At 36.1% G+C, this 24,707-nt stretch overlaps 3 protein-coding genes across 3 annotated transcripts in view; 1 reads left to right on the top strand and 2 right to left on the bottom strand.

Annotated features, from left to right (window-relative positions):
* Positions 1-4,589, bottom strand: part of LOC123703509 (C-Maf-inducing protein-like) — a 28,931-nt gene extending 24,342 nt beyond the window's left edge. Inside the window, exon 1 of the mRNA XM_045651585.1 lies at positions 3,502-4,589. Coding sequence (XP_045507541.1) covers positions 3,502-4,131 — 630 coding nt within the window. The 5' untranslated portion in view covers positions 4,132-4,589. The remainder of the gene's footprint in view (positions 1-3,501) is intronic.
* Positions 4,590-5,853: 1,264 nt separating this feature from the next.
* Positions 5,854-8,718, top strand: LOC123694390 (phenoloxidase-activating factor 2-like). Its single transcript, XM_045639817.1, has 7 exons — positions 5,854-6,263; positions 6,480-6,790; positions 6,880-7,029; positions 7,145-7,242; positions 7,466-7,726; positions 7,894-8,095; positions 8,364-8,718. Exons 1-7 carry the CDS (start codon positions 5,945-5,947, stop codon positions 8,523-8,525), a joined length of 1,503 nt encoding a protein of 500 aa, XP_045495773.1. The 5' UTR covers positions 5,854-5,944; the 3' UTR covers positions 8,526-8,718.
* A 125-nt stretch (positions 8,719-8,843) lies between these two features.
* LOC123694371 (zinc finger protein 423-like) lies at positions 8,844-24,238 on the bottom strand. Its single transcript, XM_045639797.1, has 8 exons — positions 23,860-24,238; positions 17,248-17,471; positions 13,738-13,880; positions 12,649-12,856; positions 11,362-11,994; positions 10,753-11,040; positions 10,229-10,522; positions 8,844-10,111 (listed from the first exon to the last, which is right to left on the bottom strand). Exons 1-8 carry the CDS (start codon positions 23,960-23,962, stop codon positions 9,293-9,295), a joined length of 2,712 nt encoding a protein of 903 aa, XP_045495753.1. The 5' UTR covers positions 23,963-24,238; the 3' UTR covers positions 8,844-9,292.
* Between the last annotated feature and the right edge of the window lie 469 nt (positions 24,239-24,707).

Here is a 24,707-nt window from a genome sequence, read left to right as displayed (position 1 = left end):
GTACTTAGTATGTACATAATATTATATTTACGTATACCTAAGAAAATCAAGATTTGTCACCTATAATATGCACAATGCAGAATGCAAAGTTAGAACACAATTATGATACCTACTATCAATAATTTTAAAGCGTGTATTTTTCTATTTAAGAAAGAAGTAGGTAATGAATGAATAGAAGATGAAAACATAAATGGCATTCCTTTTGTATAACAAAGACTTCAAAAGATGAAAACATTTTGTCCAATTGTATTTATTGACAAGGTCCCACACTTCGAAATCATATGTTTCCGAATGTAATTCGTGTTATGTAATAGAGATGTTTATTCATTTTATTCAAAACAAGTTTCATATTCCAACGGTATCTACTCACTAAAGTCTCTAGCGACTCGTTATCATGGTTTGCGTAAAGCTATCTAATTAGGTTTTTAGGTGATTTTAATGTATGATGCCAGGTGATCTTGTTATTTTTACATTTAATGTATTGTTGTTGTGTGCCGCGGGTGAGGGTGGGTCACAAGCGGGTTACCGTTCCATCGACCCACATTCTAGCCTTTCTGTTCGATGACGTCGTTCCTAAAATTTGGGTCAGGAGGGCGAGGTACGAGGAACATCGCCATCGATACTTAGGAGTAACGATGTACTTGTGCTTTAGATACGCTTCAATAAACGGAGATATTTTATTTGTCATTGTATTAGATGGATTTATATGCGTTCAGTAATAAATGACTAGTCAGTTCTACTAGTGAATACTTTATGTCATCTCCTCATCAGTATTGCGATCGCATGTTTACGCTAACCAATTACCACTTAATTTAGTGTAAGTGACAAGTACTTAACACTTAAAAGAAGAGTCCTTGTGAACTCTCCATTCTCACTTAGAAACAGTGGGAGGTATTGTACTACGATCAAAGACTTATTGACCTAAAATAATTTATTTGTCGAAACGTATATATGTATAACGACTTATTTAATCACATGCATGCGTCCTCGTTTATAATTTTATATTTTATAATATTTTTTGAATCAGCGCATTCAAGTATTTTTATTCTCTATTGATTATGTCGTGGGACGAATCAATGTACACGGAGAGTTTGACACGTGGTCGCCATGAAGTGAACGCATGTTTCGTGACCGGCGCTAATCTAATCTACGAACTGCATGAATTCTCAGGACAGATATTATCCATGTTTCTTTTCTGCTTTGCGATGTAAACAAAATGGAAGTAGATGCTGCCAATCATTTAGTATTATGCTAACTCAGACATAGAACACGTCTTATCTCTAACGATTGTCGAATGCCTAAGTGTCGAATGCCTAATAGGTGCAGAATAAAAATTTCCTTAAAATTTATGAGTCTATAAAAACATGGAATATATGTATGTGTTAATTTTTACAAATTGCTTTATACCTATATTTTAATGTGACAAAAAATTAAGACGCGGTCAATACGCTTAAACGCATCATCAGTCTTGTTAAACATTTGTACATAATAAACTATATTAACCATTCATAATTAAGTAGACTGCAAATATTTATCAATATATGGCCGTGGAAATAATACAATGACAGTACTTCCTGTAACTGTTATCAACTTATCAGTGACGCGCTGAAAGCATTGAGAATTGCTGCGCATTGGAGATGGAAATTGGAAACCTACTGCCACGGTGTGTTTGATTCACGAATCGGAAACACATTCCTGAGAAGTCATTAAATTTGTTTTGCGGTTATAGAAACCGCCGATTGACTGAAATGGGCATGAACAGTTTTACCTCAATATCGTAATTACAGTTTAAAACATAGAAAAAAATCGCAACCGGATATTTGAATTTTTGGCCTCGAGCTTTCTAGGAATTTCATGATAATATAAGTATCAGCAAACGATGGTAGCTCAATAGTTGGGACCTGGGACTTTAGCCGAAATGTCAGGGGATGTAGAACAGATTATTTCTAGATAATTATATATTTCGCGTGCAACAAATAAATTTATTTTTCAATTTATGCACAGTATCCACTGCTCCACTGCACGGTGAAGCAAATCTTTGGGCACCCGGCATGTCCAAGATCAAAAGTCCGACCACATAATATGACACCTGCCAGTACCTACTCACTTAGCCAGTGTGGTGGATTGAAATATGGATACCCATGGAACCACACTCCTGTGTCTCTGCATTGGGAACAAACATGAGCTGATGACGATGATGAATATACATATTTGCAGCAAATATGTTTTGTATCTCGCATTTTTATCGGGTTATCTAAAATATAGTCACGTTTCACAACATGGCGTGAATGAATTTTATATTATAAAATTATACAGTTTTCAATATTTCTTGCGTTAAACATTGTGTTTATAAGTAGGTATTTAGGTATTAATTTATTAGTGTTGACTGAAGAGGGGCTTTGAACCCCAGCTTATGATTGACGTTGATTTTGAATATCAATGTACCGATACTAAAGTGCAGTTTAAATTGTTCATCCGATTTATTTGGATTCTCCAGAACACCATAGCGTATTTTAATGAAGAATTCGTGAAATTATTAATCAACATAATCTAGAATTCCAAACAGAAGGTTCTCATATGTTTTGATTAAAATAATTAGTAAATGATGTTAGGATTTACGGCTAGGTACTACAACCACACAAAAGACGCAGTTAAATAATCCGTAGGTAGGTAAGTGTTCATGTTGTGAAAGTAGACTTTTATCGCAAGCAATTTAACGCTACTGACGTCAAAAAGAAATATTGAAACGTGATGCGTTTGTGGTCTGCGCTGCGTAGATGAATGGCCATGATTTTAAGTGTTCTTTATAGGTAGTAAAAAACAAGCTTCCTGTATCTAAAGTATGGCTTAAATTATAAACTTTCATATCGCCTGTTCTGTTATCGCAAGTGTCTTCATTGGAAGTACTTATTATAAGTATCCTTCTCATCTTTAGAAACGTTTATAGATTTGTATAGATATTCTACAACGTACTATGATAGCTAAACCAAAGTTGCTATTTCAGATTGTCCAACAACAATAATACAATTTTTGAGAAGATCTTTACCAATTTTTGTCCAATCTAGTGAGATTTCTTTGCTTTTATTTTTGAAGAGGGTACTTACCCGGATAAAAAAAAAGTTTTTTAAAAGTAAAACCTTAATCTACTTTTCAATCATTCCGTTTAACTAACCGTCAATAATAATTATTACAAAATATCGAATTGATATGTAGGTAGGTACCTATTAAAGATGAGCAAACAACTTTTATCAAATTCTAGCGATAAAAGTATTGTATCAAAATACATAAAAAAAAACACTATAAACATAGTGTTTTTTTTTAAATAAAAAATTTTGTTAAACATTTATTTTCAGTTCCTAATAAATATTTTAATGAATGTAGGTAGGTACATCATGCAATTATTATAATTGAAATTAATTTGCAGACATCACGTGCTTTGTGAAATTTGTTTAATTAGGAGCAATCGACTGTATAGGTACAATCTTATCATAAAAAACTTACGAAATATTCAGCTGAGCTTTGATCTGCCAGGTTCGGTGTCAGCAAACAGCCCGGCGAGGGCGGTGCTGTGGCGGCGGCCTGCGGCGGCGCCAGCGACAACAACTCTCCGGCCGAGGCAGACATGCTGCCCGTCGCAGCCAGGCTACGTAAACGATCCGCCAAATCTGTATGACCACCACTAAAACTCTTCCCGGCAACACCACACTCTTTGCTAGCACACAAATTATCTATAATGCGAGGTCTACGAAGTTTACGTGACGCTGCACGCCACCGCCTCAACCGGCATGCTGCGTTATTTAACACTTCCTCCGTTTCCTGACAGGTCTGAGGCTCCTCGTCGGAATTATTTATTTCAGTGTCTAATATTTCATCTATGTAAGGCAGTTTTTGCTCAATATTGGACGGAGACGGCGATTCTTCGCCAAGAACCATGTTAGACGGGCCCAAAAAATCTCGCAACGCAAATGCCAGCTTTTGGTCCGAGCTAAGGCCTGCTGGCGCATTGTTTCCAATACTATCTGTGTTTACGTACTTCATTTCTTTGCTCTTGTCCTCTTTTTGCTCGTTTATAGACCCAGAATCTTCATTCGAATTTATATCGATATTTATCTCCTGACTATGAGATGGCATTGTGAAAACGCTGTTTGTTTGCGTCTGAATTAACAATTAAGTCATTTTTCTTTAAATGCAGTGTTAACTTGAAAAATAGCACAAAAAATTGTGCCGTTCACTGTAAATGCTATATAATAACTAAAACATGGATTTAAAATAATGCATCTTACATTTTATCTAGATGGGCTAAATCCACACATATTCAGTCTAAGCCCTCGAATGTGATCGATGTTAAAGATATCACTTTCATAATAGGCTTCCAACGCCAATGCACTGAACTAACTGATCATTGTGTACAACTATGAAAATAGATAAGGCCAATAGATCATTTCCCGCATAAACGCTACGAATTTTTCTACAATGCGTTGAAAACGAAACACAATCTGCCTCAAATAAACTAATGCAAAGCAGTGAGCGCAAACGGAGCACTACTGGCTGCCGCTGTCATCGTACTATAGCTGGTATATTTAACGGTCTCGATTGTAGATTTCTTGTTTGTATTTTATTGACGTGCGCCAGACATGCGCGATAGCAAATCATGACGTAAAACGCCACGGCACGGATGTTTTATGAACTTCTAGTGAATGGTCGGAGTATAGGTTTAGCATCAAACCGACACTTGTTTGGTTCCAGAGCAACTCGTAATGTGGTGATTGTACGGTAGATGGCGGTTAATTTAAAATTTTATTGCTTATTACATTATTTCAGTATGCATAATGCTAGTCTCCTTCCTAGATTGTTATTACCGCAGCATAAACTAATGATAATTAATTTTAATTTATTATAATACTAAATATATATGTCTAATATATAGTTTGTTACATTATTTGCATACGTGACGCCCTGTATATAAATGACTAGCGGTCCGCATGCGGAACACCCTGTATGTATGACTAGCGGTCGTTCTCTTTATTTTCCAAGTTGTTTTCTTGTCTAGAATGTTCAAGAAGTTCTATACGTTTTATAATACATAGTTACCTACATTGAACGAAATCTACTAAGCCTTACATACCTAAATGACCCATACCAGCCCATACCGGTTAATCCTAATTATTATACCTACCTAGGTCAAGTGTAAATATAATTCGACTTTTAAAAGTGACGCAAGATTGTAAAATTATAATTGTGTCATTGTTGGTGATAATATCCGGTCTGAAAAATGTATGTAAATTTCGGAAAATAAAAGCATTATTGAAGTGTCGCGTCATTATTATATGTGAATAAAAAGGCTTGGACATGGTATTTGATTTCATTGTAAATTTGACAAAATTTTAATGAACAAAATGAGTAAAATAATCGTTTAGACCTTGTGTAACGTCGATATAAGTAAATAATAGATTTATCGATCCATAAAAAATATTTAACTTCACCTAAATCTAGATAATCCAACATGAGTTCAACATTTAGTCATCTGTGATCTGACTAGCTTTAACTAGGATTATGTGATTGATATATTTTACGTGATGTAAAGTAAAGACTATAATTTATACAAAAACAGAAACATTCATAACATAATACAAATTATAGTGTGTTCTAGTAAAGTATTCAATGTGTATAACATAGGCTCCTATGTTGTTAAGTATTATTTATTATCTAGAGTATCTTCGAATTATTTAATCCACATTTGACGATTGAGTCAATTTATCGCTTTGTGAACACAGCAAAATACCATGAAGGCTGCAATTGTTGGGGAATACCACCAATTGCTTTACTAAGGACATATTTAATATAGGCCCATCACTGCCTGAACGTCCATCTATATTACAGAGCGCATTATAACACTAAATTTAGTACGCTGTGAACTTCTTGGGTGTAGTGTATTATATTAATCATGTGTTTGTGGTTACTGACTGCATGTTTAGGGCTTTTGCCGTCCAATCCATCACAACAATCCCAAATTGTTATTATACAAGGAGTTCCAACGCCAATATTGCAACCAACTACTGCAGCCCCGACAACTGCTGCTCCTACAACCGCAAGTGCAGCTCCCACGACAACTGCTGCTACGACCACCGCTGCAACAACACGAATGCCACCGCCGGCAACCACAATGATGCCTACGACAGCCGCACCGACCTCACCACCTACGATGGCTCCAACAACGGCTGCGCCTACCACAACCACTACAACAACTTCTCGCCCAACAACTGGTAATACTATTGCACCCACTATTTCTACGGATAACACTGTCAGTTCCACTCCAATGACTAACTTGCCACTATTAACGCCATCGATGCCAATTAATATAGCTTCAACGCTACCAACCATCATAACTAATAATCCATCGGATAAAGGAACCTATGTTATTTTAATTTGTAATGATCCAGATGTCATATGTGTTTCTTATCCCGATGACAATACCACAGGACAGCTGCCGATAGACCCAAGACTCGGTACTACTACACAAGGACCTTCAGCTGATTTTCGGCTACCGCCTATTAATGGATACAGTTCTCAAAATCCTTCCGATACAGCTGTACGCTTTCCAAGAGAAAAGAGAAGTGTTTACAATAATAGAATAAGAAATAGCGCTCAATATATCTACGAAAACTATTTTGCTAATAGGCATATTATAAGTAAGCGACAAAGTTGTCGCTGCGTACAAGCGGGTACATGCGTGAGAAATGGGAATTCATATTATGGGAATGGCATGATCGATATTAGAATTGTTACACCGGTATGTACCTATATATACTTATTATTTATAAAAGACTGCTTAACAGTATTGTCTTGAATTTACTTCTGAGAACAATCGTTTTATTGCAGACTGGGACGCAGTGTCCGACGGGACAGGAATATTGCTGTGGCAATACCTATAATAGCGGAACCATTTCATGTGGAACACTGCAAAATTCACCAACGCCTTCAGTCACACCCGCCGCAGGACAAGCTAATTATGGAGAATATCCATGGCAGGTAGAGTATCTTGCATTTTTCTAAATAAATATTTATTCAAGTTTCTTCAACTTTTGTGGCTAATTAATTTCCTTAGTAAAAAATAAGGTTTTTATATGAATAATTGTTATTACAGGCTTTAATATTGTCAAAACAAAACGACTATATTGCTGGTGGAGTTTTAATCGATCAACTTAATGTTATAACAGTTACTCATAGACTTTCAACCTATATGTAAGTATAAATTTACATATACTCAATAATTTTAATAAATTGTCTGCTCTATCAACAATAAGCAGCCAGAAAAAGCCAGATAAGCGTACCAATTTAATTGACAATAATTTTAATAAATAATGAAAATATACGACAAATACACGTCCGTTTGCCATATTGTAGTTAATAGTTATCAAATAATTTAACTTATATTTTAAAGCTCTTAATTTGAATATCGATTCAGTGTTTCAGGGACTGCTCCAAACGTCAAAGTACGTTTAGGTGAATGGGACGCAGCTGGAACTTACGAGCCCGTTCCATTTCAAGAATATAATATAGCCAAGGTTTTCACACATCCGTCGTTTGATCCTAACACTTTACAATACGATATAACTGTATTGCGATTGTCTTCTGCTGTTCCCTTTACACCTATGAATGGTGCAGCGACTACAATAAATAGGGCTTGTCTTCCCCCTTCATCGACATCAACCTACACAGGGCAGAGGTAAGAATCTTATTCGGTCAATACTTTATAAAATAGTGTAGAATACGGTGTTATTAAATTAAAATTTTCATTAATTATAAGTCTTCTTAGAGCCCAGTATTTCGTCTTAATAAGTGATAGTATAATAGTGTCTAGAATGTGTATAACAAATGAAATTACAATTGAAGGTGCTGGGTAGCGGGTTGGGGGAAGGACATGTTTGGCGTGCAAGGTCAATACCAGCAAATATTGAAGGAGGTAGATGTGCCGATTGTTGCACCTTCCACATGCCAGTCACAGTTACAAACCGCTCGACTTGGCTCCTCGTATGTACTCGATACGACATCCTTTGTATGCGCAGGAGGTGAAGCTAATAAGGATGCTTGTACGGTATGTATTTTTTAATAATATGTTTATGTTAATTTAGTAATTTTAACTTTTAAAAATGAGAAATTAAAATTTGAAACCTTAAATAACGAAATATAGAAACTTCTGTTTACATGATTACACTGAAAGAATTAGATTTAAGGAATGATAGTTCGCATAATATTATAAGGTATCTTCCAACTTCTCGATATATTTTTTTTCATGAATCATTCGGTATTTACGAAACTAAGATACGACATTTCTGTGAAAAATATAATTTAAAATATTTCAGGGTGACGGCGGATCGGGCTTGGTTTGCCTAGTGAACAATCAATGGGTTGTCGTGGGTCTGGTTGCGTGGGGTCTCGGCTGTGCCAACCAAAATGTTCCTGCCGCGTATGTTAATGTTGCAGGATTATTACCCTGGATACAACAACAAGTTGCGTCAGCTTAAATCTGGACAAATTTCGTCAAAACTGTAGCATGATATTATGTATTATATTATCTGTGGTACTGCGTTATGGTTTATAGTATGTTTTGTGGAAATGTAATTTGTATTGTAAGATAATGAGCTTATAATGAGTTACTCAATTGTTACAATTTTTACTCATCTTTTTTAATAATAAATAAATATATTTTTTCTAGTTTACGAGCATTTCTTATGTCATAAATGATAGTGAATTTCTTCGTTTTCATGAACTCGTCATAAGTCACTATCCGATAATTTGCAGTTTGCAGGGTAGGACCAAATGAAACTACAGCATGTTTTTTTTTTCTATTTTATATAATACTGGTAAAAACAAAGACAATAAGGTGAGATAGCTTAACACAATAATTTATAAGGATAACAGTGTAATTTAATAGCGATGTAAACATTGTAAAACATGTTTCAGCAAAAACTATACATACGAGCTATCTATACATACCTACTTACGTAGCGTTCTATACATACATGGAATAGCGTTCTAAACGCAGCATATTAACAAAATTTAACTAAGAATTAACATTCAACAAACTTATATTTACCTATAACATTGCTCAGGACGTTATCTAGTATTGCATTGCGGGATGTTACCCGCGTAGGACGATATTGTTCTTGACATACACTAATTTAACCATTGACGAAGTGATTTTTTATTATTACTTTTCCACGGAATGCTACTTTATTGTCATATAGTTTTGGCCAAAATACACTTGGTGCACTCAACAAACGTCTAAACTTTAATCTTCATCTGGCTTCTCTTGTTTCACAACGGGAGGTACAGGTGTGGATGACCTTGGCCGCACAGGAGGTGGCGACGATACTTCAATATATTCGTCGTTTCTCTCTTCTTTGATTTCATTCTCTTGTTTCACTTGAACTTCTGGTGGCGGAGCCGTAGTGGTATTTGGAGACGGATCAGATTGCAACGCAGCCCAAGCCGAAGCAGCTCCTCTAGCGTAAGCTTCATAGAACGCTCTTTGAGCTAATTCGGCTTCTTCTAAGTGAATTAACGCATGATTATCTAGTTCCGCTCTAAAGAAGAACTTGAGGCCGCAACGAGCACAGTCATAAGGTCGCGAAGCAGCGGGATGTTCGGGTAAGTGACGTTGCAAGCCAGCGGCGCTCGTGAATACGGCAGAACACAAGTAGCAACTGAAGGAGCCGATGCCAGCGAAAGTGTGTTCTATGAGATGCGTCTGCAGTCGAGTTGGCGATTCCAGGGAACGCCGACATAGTCTGCAATCATTGTCTGCGGTGGGCGGCGGGGGAGGACGCGGCGCTGCATGTCTCGCATAACACGAAGAACATGCGCGAACGCCTTCACCGGTTTCACTCTCTGATAAGGTTTTTAAACAAATAGCACAACGCTGCTCATCCTCATTAGGTCGGAGATGGAACCTTGCGTGAAGTCGAGCTTCAGCTTCTGAAGCCAAAGTTTGTCGACAAATGATACAAGGCGCAGGGAGGGCGGGGTGGTGACGCGCCATATGCGTTAGGTACGCTTCTTCTGATGTTAGCCGCGAGCGACATCGCGCGCATGTGTCTCCAGCGACTACCTGTTTTAAAATATATAACAGTAAGTATGAGTAATCAATGTACATTGATGATTAAATGAAATATAAACACACTGATATTCAATTCACCAAATACACTTTCATAAAATTACTGCATACCTTGCAATGTGTAAGCTTGTGTTCCGCGAGCACAGCCGCGGACGGCAATACTTCGTCACATATAAGGCACTTATGCCTTGCAGCCGTATTGCCCGAGTGAGCGCGTGTATGTGCCTCCAGTTCAGCGCGGCTGCGGGTGCGCTCGCCGCAGTACGCGCACTGCAACGCAACCGCACCGTTTTTGCGTCTACGCTCCTCTGTTTGGTTCTCGCCGGTGAGACACGGCGAACAATCGTTTTCTATAGCGTTGTTGTTTTCCGATTGTTTGGCCCGAGGTATGTCTCCGTTGACGTCCTGTAATAATAAGATAAAGATAAACAAACTTTATTATTCATAGTAACAAGATAATAATTAAGGGAGCGGTTTATATGTCATAAATGTCTATAATCGAATTAATTGTACCACTACTATTTTGAATTCTTGAAGTATTGCATTTAAGATCTTCAATTTTAATATCGCTCTGTATTTGTTATTACATAGTTGTTTTGACTTGAAATTTTCATAAATACATCTTTCATTCTTACCTGCGGAATAGTATGATGGACTTGCATGTGCCGCTCTAGCAAGTATTGTACCGCGAAGGTATCAGTACACGCAGGGACTGGACACCTATAGCTATGGTGCGCAGCCGCGTGTTCCCGCAGAGCTCTTGCGCCGGCCACCACCGCACCGCACGCGCATCGCGCAGCTGCGTGCCGGTTGCGTACATGCGCAGTGCACTCCGCTTCAGAACGTAACGCACCCCCGTTGGAGCCACAGGAACGACACACCCAGATTTTGTTCTCACCGCTGTGTGCTACGGCGAAATGGACCTGCAAAATATAGTGCTGTTAATGTTGTTAAGATTATAGGGAAGTATCATTGGGCTTTAAAAAAATCATTATATAAACGTTTACCTATTTATATTTAATACGTATTCAAAAATGACAATATTCATTGTTAAAATAATAATAATATTTAAAGTATGTAATAGTTAAGTAGTTATTACATTTTAAATGTAAGTTATTTTGTAATCTTTTTTTTTTGTATGTTTGTATTGATGTAAATAACTGTTGGCTGACCATAAATAAATAAATTAAAATGAAATAAATTAAATATAAAAACACAATATTGTATTGTAAGTATATTTTTACCTGGATTGCAACTTTTGATTCGAAAATCTCTTTGCAAAGTGTGCAACGGTACAGGCTATTTGCATGTTGATCGAAAAGGTGCTTTTGAAGGTCATCAGGCGAGGAAAAACTTCGAGCGCAACTGTGACATGTGTATTCACATGACACTGCCAAATAATGTGCTGCTAGGTGACGTTCGGAGGCGACCGGATCTGTGAATGTCGCTCCGCAATGTAAGCAGGGAGTTGGACTTGTTTGTGCCAAGTTTCCACCCTCTTCAAGGTGACCTTTCAAATGTGCTCGGAAAGCTTCAAAATCTGGTAGAGCCGCATCACACTGATTGCATAGCAACGTACTCGGTGATAGAACTGTCTGAGGTGTAGCTGATCCTGAACTTGATCTAGGCCGTTTCACTGGAGGTGTTCCTTCTGATCCGCGACGGCTTAAATCCGTTGGAGTCGGTTGTTCTACAGTAACTGTTGGTCCTTCGCCATTTAATAGGGCCGAATGTGATGCTCTCACATGAAGCTGCAATTGTTCCATGCTAGTGAATGTATCACGAGTACAATAAATACACGCGAGAAGTGTAGGCGGTGGTTGAGAGGCGACGCGACGAGGTGGAGTCATAGCGCCATGAGCTGTTGTCATATGTGCCTAAAACGATCGTAATAACATTTTAATTAAATCTGTATTAAATATAATCATAATGATAGAAATAATAAGCGATCTCAAAAAAGTAAATTAACGAAAAAGCTTCTATGCAATAATTACGTATAACTATACAGTGTGTCCGGACATGACATACCGATATTTGAAGGGGCTATTCTCCAGGTATTTTTATCAACAATTCAACCCCTCTACAGTCCCCTACCTCACCGGAATTTTTTATGTTTTTTTGCGGTTTTCGTATTTTTTAAAGTATGTTTCATCACTCTTATCAATTAAATTTGTTTAGTGGTCCCTAGAATAACTTGTTATTGTTCAAATAAAACCAAATTTAGTATTTTGTGACACTCACTTTCGAAGTTATTACAATTTTCAATTCACTATCCGAATTGATAGGTAAAGATTAAAATGGCGGCCATTTTGAGGGGGGTGAGGTAGGGGACTGTAGAGGGGTTGAATTGTCGATAAAAATACCTGGAGAATAGCCCCTTCAAATATCGGTATGTCATGTCCGGACACACTGTATACTAATGTTTCGTAAAATATGGATCATACGAGTTTTAAGTGATATCTCATCACCTATATATTTTTATTTGTGTGTATTCCAGCTCAAACTTTGACCAGAATTTCAATCCCAATTACCTGCAGCATATCAGGTCGCCGAAAGCTCTCTCCGCAGCGGACACATCGCAAAGCTCTTCGTCTGTCGACCTCGCGCCCATCACGATCTCGCTTATGACCTTGCATGTGGGATGTGAGCGCTGCTGCAGTGTTGTATCCACGGTTGCATACCGTACATTGGAACGGCTTCTGGTTGTCGTGCGTCTTCATGTGGATTTTTAAATGGTCGCTGCAAAGTGAAATACTTATCAGCCAAATAGCCAGAACTTCTCGCTTGAAGAAGCTTGGAGAAGATTAAAATAAATTGAAATAAACTATGTACATAAAATATTGTAACAAAAATGAATAAAGTCTACTTAAGTACCTACATTTGTTTAATTTTAATTATATTTGATTGTACTGACAAAACTTTGAATTTATCTAAATATTTCATTTTTATACTTTCTTCTTACTTCTTTTGAAAATCTGCTTCTTTCTTTACTATGAATAAACTATGCACATAAATGTACCATATTCATAATAACTTAATCTGGAAAAGTGCTTAACGCTAGGATGTCATTTAAGTAGTTTAAAGTTGAATGAAATAAATCATCATTGTGTGACCGGAGAGGATAATTTGTCATCCAAGACATAAGTACCCACATAAAGCACGGACCAAATAGAACTAACAAAGAGGCTTTTCATGCAAACTACAGAATAAAAGCGTTCTCCCAAACACCTTCACTAATGGCCGTACTCAGCGCGCCAGTTTAGGTACTGGTCATTATTTTATTTTTGTAAGATCCTCGACGCCATTTGTCAACACATCATCTCTTTCACTTGTTGAACTCGTCGCTGGCTCGACAAATTGCATAGAATTAGTCACATGACCGCAGAGAGGTGACGAAAAAGGTGACGCGTCGTTTCATGGCCGTAAATCGTGCTTTGTGGTGTGACTTATGGTGATCAATCTTATTCTGTGGCCATTGTTATGCAAGCACATCTTCATTTGTGCGCCTACATTTAAAGGGATAATTCTTTAGGGTATTACGACCTTTTATAGTGTTTTTGTTGTAAGGAATGTTTTCATATTTTTGTGTTTTAAAGTAACATAAGTATGTTATACTTTACCTGCGGGAGAACGCTGATTCGCAGTGTGCGCATCGGTATTTTCTATCGCCAGTGTGCAGTTTGACGTGGCGGTCACGAGATCTCTTGTGTTTGAATAATCTCGAACAGAATTCGCAACGAAACGGCATTTGATCTGAATGAGTCTGTAAAGAATTGAAATTGATAAAAAATGGATAGAATGCAAAAGAGCGCTGCATAATAAAACTTTACTAGCAATGTTGCGAATAACAACTAGTAGTAGTAACTATATTTGAATCAGATCAAAAACGTCGTTGGAGTGATTGAAATCAGTGTATAGTCGTCGTATACCTAACAGAATAAGTGATTATGAGATGTATGATAAAGAGGCAATAGGTGAAATTGATTTGTAACCGATATGTCACAGTGGGAGCCGTTACTCGGGAATGCGATGGATGCAATTGATCTGTTTATTTTATATCAGATAACAGTATCAATATAAATATCTGTGTATTGTGTACCTACTAGTAATATAAAAACTTAAGGAATTATTATAAATGTTACCTACTGCATACGATTTACTTTAAGAAAACAATCTAAGGAATGCAATGAGTAATTGAAAAAAAAAATATTGTGTGGTTTTATGAAACCACGGTAAAAGTGAAACTTTTTTTCACACTACTTAAGTATAGACATTAAGGTGAAATGAGACTAAAAATTATCGTATTTGTACGATAATTATCGTACGTATCGTGCGTCACGCGACATGCGCTACACAGACCAAAAAGTTTGAGACGATGTAATAAAAGTTCTACTTTAAAAAATGTTTGAATATTGTACGTTTACGATTTAAATAAGATGCATGTAACTATTTCTCAATATCGTTCCTCGTTTTCTGTAGATTACATTTTAAAGGGTGTTCAACTGACGACCCTTAGCTAACAAATCTTGTAACAAACGTTGCGTCATGTCAGCGTTTAGAACCTCCAAAACTCCTATTTTTTCAATTCATCATAATAGAGCACATAACTTATGCGTCACCTCTATTTGTAAAATGTCTGCTACGGAAAAACATGAACAAAGAATTATTCATAAGTTAATTATGGAAATGGTAATGGGTGAAGCGACGGTGGCAGCGGCACAATGCCTCGTCCTTCACATCACCCGTGAACCGACTAGCAGGCGAGCTCACGAAACAACTTTGTCCAAACTGACAGCCTTTTCACGCTTTTACTAAATCCACTACCAATTATACTCTAGTCATGTAATGTAACGCGTATACAAATGATTGACTGTTCGACGTCTACCACTTTTTTGACGTGTAGACGATTTTTTTAAAAGAATACTTTTTCTTTCTAAAACGAAGCGTAACTTATTGATCTGGGTTGTTAGTGAGAATTATTGTATTTGTATAGTCAGGGGTTTATATTCTCGTGTTCGCTCAATTACCATGGATTGGTGGAGCCATTAGCGTCGTGTCTCAATTTGTTAGCACAGAGTGAAGCATAACAACTAAACATGGATGCCATCATTGCTATCAAATGTGCAGACATATTGTATCTAAGAGTTGCATAGTAATATTCAAATTATAAATTCCAATGCCTCTGTGATATTTAATTTCCTATATATCTTTATATACATATTATTGTTATTTTCAAACAAATTTCGTCGTTGTTATTGTAGATATTCTAAGATATTAATATCTTAGCAGTTATATACTTACTACAAAATATAAAACTATAGAGTTAGAGATAATTAGCAATAATTGATTAATAGCAATTTCGTGAGCAAGACTAATAAACAATGCACATTACACCACGGGAGCTGAACGCTGGGTGCATGAAGATCCCTGCTGACATTTTACGACAAGAAACCGTAACACAACTTATAGCGAAAAGGCACGCAAATAACTTCAGGATTTATAATAACCTAAATAAACAGCGTGGGATTGTTCGACATAAATGCGTTGATGTTGTTAACTTTTCCGAGTAAAGCGCACCAAAAAACATTTGAAACTAGTTTAAGGCAGGCTTGATAGCCAATAAAGCACCGAAATGGCAGCTAGCGGCTACCGAGAGACTTTCCCAGGTGCCGTAATGCGATGTCATCGGAGGTTCACACAGCCGCTGCCCAGAGGTCATCAGCACAAACTCGTTGCCGGACCACTCTGTTATTATTTAAATAATTCAACTTTTGATTCAAATTTAGTGAAGAGTTGTAGGTACCTTCATATTATTCAGGGACACGGTTAAAAAATCTTGTCTTGCTATACATAGATGTTGAAGATTTTTAGTTTAGGCATTTAATGTATTTATATATAGTTATATCGAATGAACATTACAGTATCTTAAATACAAAAGCTGTTTTTGAGCAAAATTGTTCTTAGGTACACAAAAAGGATTAATAGTGATTTTTTTAGATAAAGTTAATGACAATAAATATATTACAGTAGTTAGTTAACTAGGAACTGATAAAGTATAAATTATGTTCATTAGTATTGTTCTAAGTTATCTTAGATAAGATGAAACCTATAGGATGGTATTCTTTACCAAATTATTATGATATTAATTATTACTTAAATGTTTTAATTTTATTACTAACATTCAACTACGCCTAAATACTCGTTTTATGTATTAATTTATTTTTAATGATTCCCTTTTTAAAGCGCAGTGATAAAGAAATGGCATGGCTAGCTAGGGAGTTGTTATCTGGAGCTTATTTCCGGCCGTCACCGGCTGTCTCGATGCAGCTCAGACGCGATCTTTGCGATACATTTGTCGGCATCACACCACCGCCGTGCGACTTCTCGATGCATATCTATAAACCATGGTGGTGACTGCAATTTTATAGCGATAATCTAATAGAATCCTTATACGAATGCGACTTTCCTTAAATATATTTTCTACTTCTGACCATCTGCAGAATAACATTTTTGACACTGCTCGGTATAAATCTAGATGTAAATGTAGGCGGAATACGGTTTATGCAAAGTGACGGTTCTATTTGCCCTATCTCGACTAGATCTCTGGCGGCATGTGTCGAGGATAATCGTAGCGCGGTCGCATTGGCGCTGCACAAAGGAACCGAGATGTACAACCACCGTAATGGGCCGCACGTCACTGCCTCGCCGTCCTCAGAGTATTGCAAAGCTACTGCGATGCATATCTCGATACGCACCGGCTTTGCAAACGGTCTGTTTTGGGTATATACTTGCTAATGAAGCTGGAATCTGCATGATGTAACTTGCCAGGTAATTCATAGATATGACGGACATAATAGCTTTATTGCGGTCAGTCTTGTTTTATGATGGCAAACGAGTTAACTAACCTTAAGAGTTTGCATATTGTTGCCTTGTTGTGTGATATTATCTACCGTTAATGCTCGTAGGTACAATAACAATTTGGTTCTACAGAATGCTTTTAAGCTGGCTAACCTTCAAATTTCTATCTTGTATGTGCCTCTCCATTTTTGACGCTAAAAGCTTATGTGATTATTTACTAGACGCATCACGTAACACATACCATTAAGAAGCAAAACTAAACAAAACCATACCTGTTCATGTTTCTTCAAGTAAGAAAGCCTTGGGAAGGCTTTATCACAGAACTGGCACTGATAGGGGGTGTGTTCCGTAGCGCCGAGCGTGAAGGGCGGCTCGCCCTCCACCTCCGGGTCTACCGCGTCAGCTGACGTTGGTGTGGAGGCGGGAGACGGCGAGGGTTCCGGCGTGGAAGAGGGCCAGGAGCTGCCCGCCGTGCTGCCCACGCTGCCCAGTGCCTCTGTTGACAAACATTACGATTATAATACCTACGTATACCAGTCATAACTTGTAGTATGATACCTATAGGCTATGCGTAAAGATCGATGTTAATTTTCCTAGTAGGTACATAAGAATTAAAGTGATAAGATTTTAAAAAATAACAATAGGTTTATTTGACAACAAATTTACCTATATTGTGAACCTACCTACCATAACGATACTTTTTTCTTTATTAACTATCTTTAATTCCTTAATAAACCTAATTATGGTACCTAAAACCATGATAAATTACAACATTAAATACCACAATCGTACGTATCCGAAAAATAAAACGATTAAGTACCTACCTAATTACTTCAACAATAAGTTTTTAATAAGAAAATTATGAGGACACACCACATTGCATTGAGTAATTTTACCTTTTTAATTTCTTATGAATAATTCAATTTGGGCATTCCATACATTCATATTATGTCGAAATTAATTGCGCTACCTATAGATAAAAATATTAACGAAAATGTTTATTGGAATAGGTATTTAAATACAATTTGGTGTGTAAGTTTAATTTTCATGAATAACGATTAATATCCTTTGTTAACAAAATCACAATTTATCGTACACATTATATCGCTTATAAATACGCTATAAAGTTATTTTATGTGGGTTTTATATATCAAATATTTCAAGAGCACCTAAAATACGAAATGTAGACAAATTGAATGGGCCGCAATGATGAGCATTCGCGCAAATCATGAGTAATGTCAGGAGAAGTCAGGATTCATGGCGGTGGTGAAATCGCGTCCCGAGTGGGCCACGGACGCAAAATGGAAACTAATTTAATTTTGTTTATGACATCCATAAATCGAGTAAAATAATTTATGGAATTATAGATCAATTTACGCTTCGTGTGATTAATTTTTTCGCAGAACTGTCGATATTCACAGAAGAAAATGATAGGTACTAACCAAATCTACAAGAAAACGAAAACATCGACTGTTTTCGTTTTTATAAATTATTTTTCTGGTTTATGCTACTTAAAAATCGTGTCTGAATAAATATTATGAGGTATCTATTTTTAAATGACTAAACATTTTTTTGAGATGTCTTGCGAACACTCGCGAAATTGGCGTATAAAACTTCATATATTCAGGTTTCGCGGTTCCCTTTTTACCGCGACCCTATTTCCTTATTTTATATCGCATATAATAAGGGAAACTATTTATATCAATCTGTCTCCCTTCACGCCCCGGATGCGCGTAACGACCACGCTAATGGATAAAATAATGACAATTGAATTCCGTCATTCCGTAGAAGATTTAATGTACTTTCACGCTAATTAGGTTCTTTGTCACAATAAAAGTTTATTTAGAAGAAACATTCAAGTTTCTTGATGAATAAATTATCATTTCTTGGTTTTATATTCATAGTTTCAGAGTAGTTAAGAATAGGCAACGTTCATCTTTTAGATTCTGCCTTCCAAATTAATCTTTATATAGTGGATCACAGTTAATCGCTTTCTTCCATAATTACCTCGGTGTTAGATAGGATACACGTAATTAAGAACGATTGCAAGCAATTCGTCGGGTGATTCTGGCGCCGCACATACTGTGGTGGGCGGCGGAAGCCCACTTCCTAATTGCGGCGTCTGAGACACCTCAACCGGCGCCTCGACAATCAGCGCCAATCTCCAAACGACTAATCATGTGAAAAACTGACCAACCTACACAGTACATATGGAATAAGCTTCAGAGGAATTAGATTTCAAGCAATATTCGGCCTGATCAGCGGAATCAGCATTTCTCAATCATTATGAAAGATGAAAATCCGTGGCGAGTTGTCGCGTAAGAACCACAGGATGGATGATGGATGGATCATTATTACTTATGATATATTATTTAGTTACATATTATTTTATAAAATTAAAATTACAATGAAATATTTTCATGATTTTAAAAGAGCAACTACGGACAACTTTCTTGTTGGTTCTTCTCCATATCGATACTGCTTTCCGAATGTGTGATAAATGTTAAAAATATATTATGACAATTCAAAAGTACTTCTATAAGAAGTCTAATTACATAAAAAATGTTTTAGTTTGAGTTTCTATCGGTTTAGTTTGTATATTTTATCGACCTCAAAAAACATGAGATTCTACTGAAACTCGCAGATGACTGGAACGATTTTTCGAAATCTGACGATGTGAAATGAGAGGAAACTCAAATTTTTGTAAATCGTAAATCTGTTGTTTTATCATCATCAAATCATCAATCTAAAGATAGTTAAATGATGAAGTAACTGTGGCGCGTAAGTGCAACTTCGCTATAAATATTTAGATGCCTATGTGCATTCATTCTGCTTGTAGGTAATCGATTACAGAAATGAAGGAAGTTCTTTATCCCTCTTAAAAAAAAGTTAAACATTTATGTGAACGTCGATTGAACTTATTTTTAACATTTTGAATGCCGTTTATTTTTTTGTTTAAAGTTTAGGTAAAGTCTTAGATATGTCGGTTTTACAATGTTTTCCTTCACCGTTTGGAAATGAGATATAAATGTGCATAAATGGAAAAATCTATTTATATTTGGAATTTTCAGTATTTGAATTAAGTACCAGGTCCTATTAATACTGCGCCACAAATGCTCTACCCCTTTTAATGAGGCTCATAAATACCACTATGATTTTGAGCTAAGAATGTTTCCTATGGGAAAGTATTAGACTTTATACGTCTACATTTATATTATAAAAAAAAGACTATATTGGGTGTAAATCGCCATTTTACGTAACGGAGCAAAGCTCTACCTTCGTTTTTTTTTTTAATTAACAACCTTCCCTACAACGCAACGGAATTTTGCTTTCTAGTTTTAGGTTTATTTGACTCATTGTTATTTTTATTCTTTCAATCTTCCACATTTGCAAGGTAATATTATTTAATATAGCAAGGCCTTAATGACCTGCAGACTACACCCAAGCAAAGCCAAGTAGGTATATCTCTAGAAATTAGTAGATATAATATTATGGTTTTATTTTCAGAACATTAAAAATATCATTATGAGCATAGAAATAATATCTTTATTGACAATATAATAATATACTCTATGTAGAGAGCGGCTTTTTTTTTCAAATTGCACAAGATTATCCCATTAGTGAAGTAGCTGTTAATTTCTGGTAACATTGACTAGACCTCAATAAGACATTGATATACTTTTTCCAAGACACCAATTTCTAAAAAAAACGAATATAATTCAAATATTTAAAATTCTTAAGCAATGTAGATAGCTAGATGATTTTAGAAGATGTTAATTTTTTAATATATATGTAATACTAGCGGTCCGCCCCGGCTTCGCCCGTGGTACATGTTTACGTTTTCTCTCCATAAGAACCATCCTCGTACTTCAAGGAATATTATAAAAAAAGAATTAACGAAATCGGTTCAGCCGTTCTCGAGTTATGCGCTTACCAACACATTTTGCGATTCATTTTTATAGTATAGATTTAACCATGACATGATACCAATGTATCATGATAAATTATAGGTACCTACCTAGTTATAACTATTTAAATTTTAAATCTCTGACGTAAAAATAAATAATATATCATTAAGCTTTACACGTCTATCAGTCATTTATCTAGGGAATCCTAGGTGCCAATTCCCAAACGACCCAACCGAGTAAAGTTCAGATTATATTATCCTTGCAAGGTGTGAAGGCTGTGGCATGTTTTCTTTAACCCTTAATTCGACGCCGTGCAGTATACTTCGCGTTGAATAAAAAAAAATCTGCCTAAAAAACTAGATCTTATAACTTGAACTAAGATGGCATAATCGAATCCTTAACTATCTAACTACGTTGTCAAAAATCGGTGAGGCACACACTTCGACGGGAATCGAGCAGTCACCGGCGAGATGGTGGGAAGAAGCAACGTGGTGCGCAGGCTCTCGGTAAGTTGCACTTTATTCATTTTTTACGGCTTATTTTTTTCGTAGTATCATTGAAAGTTCCAGATAAAATACACATAAAGCTACTTATAATATATTTATTGTCTTACTGTGATTTGTTTCGTTTTTACAAGACCCACTACCTGAATGTCCAGTATTCTTCCCCTTATCAAAGTTATAGAAAACTATATACAAAATTATATGTCCAGTATTGTTCTCGTTGTCGACTTATTAGAAAATTAACTTTTGTTGTTTATTATAATACTATATTAGGGATCCGCATGTAATATGTTTTGAATTTTACTATTTTTGTCTTTTTTAGAACTTCATGTCAAGAGGACAACGCTTAGTAGCATTGGTACCGCCTGAATATGCTCCTTCAGATATAGACACTGATTCTGAACCTGATGAGGATATTGCTATTCATAATAAAACTGAAGATTTGTCCTCCTCATCCTGCCCTCCCATTGACTCAAGCTTACAGCGCATGAATTTATTAGACAGTTCCGAAAATGATACACAAGATTTAGCCAAGTCGTAGATAACGATAAAAAGATCGTCATTGTAAAATGGTTCGATAATAAGGTTGTAACTTTGGCCTGTTCTTATGCAGATGCTTACCCTGTTCAAGAAGTCAAGAGATGGAGCAAAGAACAGAAAAGAAAACTTGGTGTCACATGTCCCCAATTAGTCAGCTACTACAATCAACATATGGGAGGCGTTGATCTGTGCGACATGTTGATAGCTCTTTATTGAATATCTTTCAAGAGCCGTCGTTGGTACATGAACATCTTTGGCCAAATGTTAGACATATCGGTTAACAATGCTTGGCTGCTCTACAGGAGAGAATGCAACATGAAGAGCCTGAAAAACATAAACCTAAAAAAGTTTAGACAGAGGTTGGCAGTTGAATTGTGGCAAAAGGGAAGATCGGTTGAGACGAAACCATGTACCGAAAAAAGCTCTGATCCAAAACCCAAGTGCACCGAGGACCCCAGTTTCTGTACGTTATGATGGATACAACCACTGGCCTGAATATACCACTTATGGACGTTGTAAGTTCTGCAAGAACAATAAAACGAACATGCAGTGTTCCAAATGCAAACAGAGGTTGTGCTTAGTGACCATAAGAAATTGCTTTTATAATTTTCATAATAAGTACTTAGATAGATAAAATAATGATTAACAATCTACATCGATATTTTTGATACTCATTTTTATAACTGATACTGATTATTTTAACTAAATGTTGATTATTATAAAGACTGCATAGATTACCTATTATTATGTTCAAAACATAATTGTGATTTTTATAATTTATAAGATTTAAGAGTTACAGAGTATTTAAGCGTAAAACGATGTAACTTTGAGACTTAATTTACCAAAATATATTGAATAATATTCTATTGAATCTCTGGTTTTTATATTCTACCTTTTTGACAGTGAGAAATATACTACACATGATTCAAGTGCATCAATTTGTTGTAAACTTGATATGGTCCAGTATATAGGACATAGGTTTTTCAGGAACCTGAAAACAATAGATTTTTTTTTGTATTTTTTTTAGGGTCCTAGATAAGCTAAGAACTGAAATTAGTAACACAGATACAAATTTAATTACAAAAAAAATCTGTCGAATTAAGGGTTAAATATTTTTTTTGAGTCTTGTTCTACTCTTAAGTTTTAAATTTTAAATGTAAGGTCTAATAAGAGTTTTGTTCAACTCTTATTGGACCTTACACTTAAAAATTTTCATGTTTAAATTATTAGTTAAAAAATTTGCGACATTATTTTCCATTTTATTTTTTACTTCATAATTAGAAAATTATTTACAGTGTTCATTATTAAGTGTCCTTCGTTTGGCCTTTTGAGTCGTCCACGTCTTTTTATAGCTATAAACCTAATATCGGATCTTAATTTTCAGTAGGCTTTTATTGCTCTTATAAGATTTTTCAGAGCTTAAAGGTATAGAAGACGAATAAAATTTTGGACTCTGAATTAGATTTTTATTTCTGCCTTCCTAAATGTACCTAGGTAGGTACTGTCGAATAAACCTTTTAATCTAACGCTACGTTTTAGATTCATTTTATTAACGTTTATTTAAAGCTGGATAATATTTAAATATCTTCCTACTTCCTTTATACCTGTGAATTATATTATGATGTGAAATCATATTATAATTATTAATAACGTGGTTTTATGACTATTGCATTTGATCTTAAGCGATACAAATGGTTAATTATGTTAAATATAAGTTTTAGAATAGTTTCTAATAAAATAATAATTGGATCTAATAGTTAGGACTTTAAATAATTGGAATTGCAGCAAAAATAAAATATAGAATTTTTGAAACGATTTTTAGATACTTAGTTACATATACTTACTTATCTAATGATATAATTTTAATTTACTTCAAAAATGTATGCATATAATTTATTTAATCCAATAAAATGTATAAATTTTTCCAACTTACCCTTTATATCTTCCGAGGAGACGTCGTGATTTTCTTTATTAGCTTGTATTTTCTCTATCAAATGCTCCAATCTGCTGCTATTGCCTTTGAATAACATGATCATAGCGCCAGCACCCTGCGAGCGGGGCTACACCTGAATCCTTTTTGTGAACATTTAAGTGTATCCGTCAAGAGTTTGCCGCAGGTGCACTGATGCCAGTTATTTTGAAGTTTTTTGAGGGCAAATATATTGCAAGTGCGAATTAATGCGTGGCGCGTGTCCGACAGGTGGCACTAATTGATGGGGTGCCCGTTTCTGCTTTAGTACGGTTCCTTTCCGCCAATTATTTAGGTGACTGCTATTGACCGAGTAATTAGTGAGCGTTGCACCTTTATACTCTGTTTACGGGAGCCCTTTAATTTTGGAAACTGGTTTCAGGTCGCCAGCTGAGAGTGTATCGAGTGATTTTGTAATGCAGCGATGCACCGACGCGCGCTTCAATGTTGAGAAGTGCGGCGCGACTGTGAGCTCTTGATGGGCGAGTCGGAGCCAGCGCGCCCGAGCCTCGGCACCTCAGCACCCGAACGCCCCGCCCGTGTGCTCCGCCTACCGGCTCCCCTCTCCACCAAAACTGCACCCAACTATAAATAAGTTTTCGAAGCTTTCCTTCCTACTGATAAACCTGGTACTTATTGGAAAATTAACCAACATATTCTACGTTTAGTAACGGAAAGCTTTATTCGTTTACGTCAGTTTAACATTTTTTCCTTATATTAATTTGCTATATCTCAACGATATGTTCATGAATTACTAATGGATTTTAAAACAGAGTCCCATACGTAATCAATCGTAAACAATTTGACGCGTT

This window comes from Colias croceus, chromosome 1 (genome assembly GCF_905220415.1).
Source record: "Colias croceus chromosome 1, ilColCroc2.1".
Lineage (NCBI taxonomy): Eukaryota > Metazoa > Arthropoda > Insecta > Lepidoptera > Pieridae > Colias > Colias croceus.
This window is presented reverse-complemented; position numbering and strand designations above follow the sequence as displayed.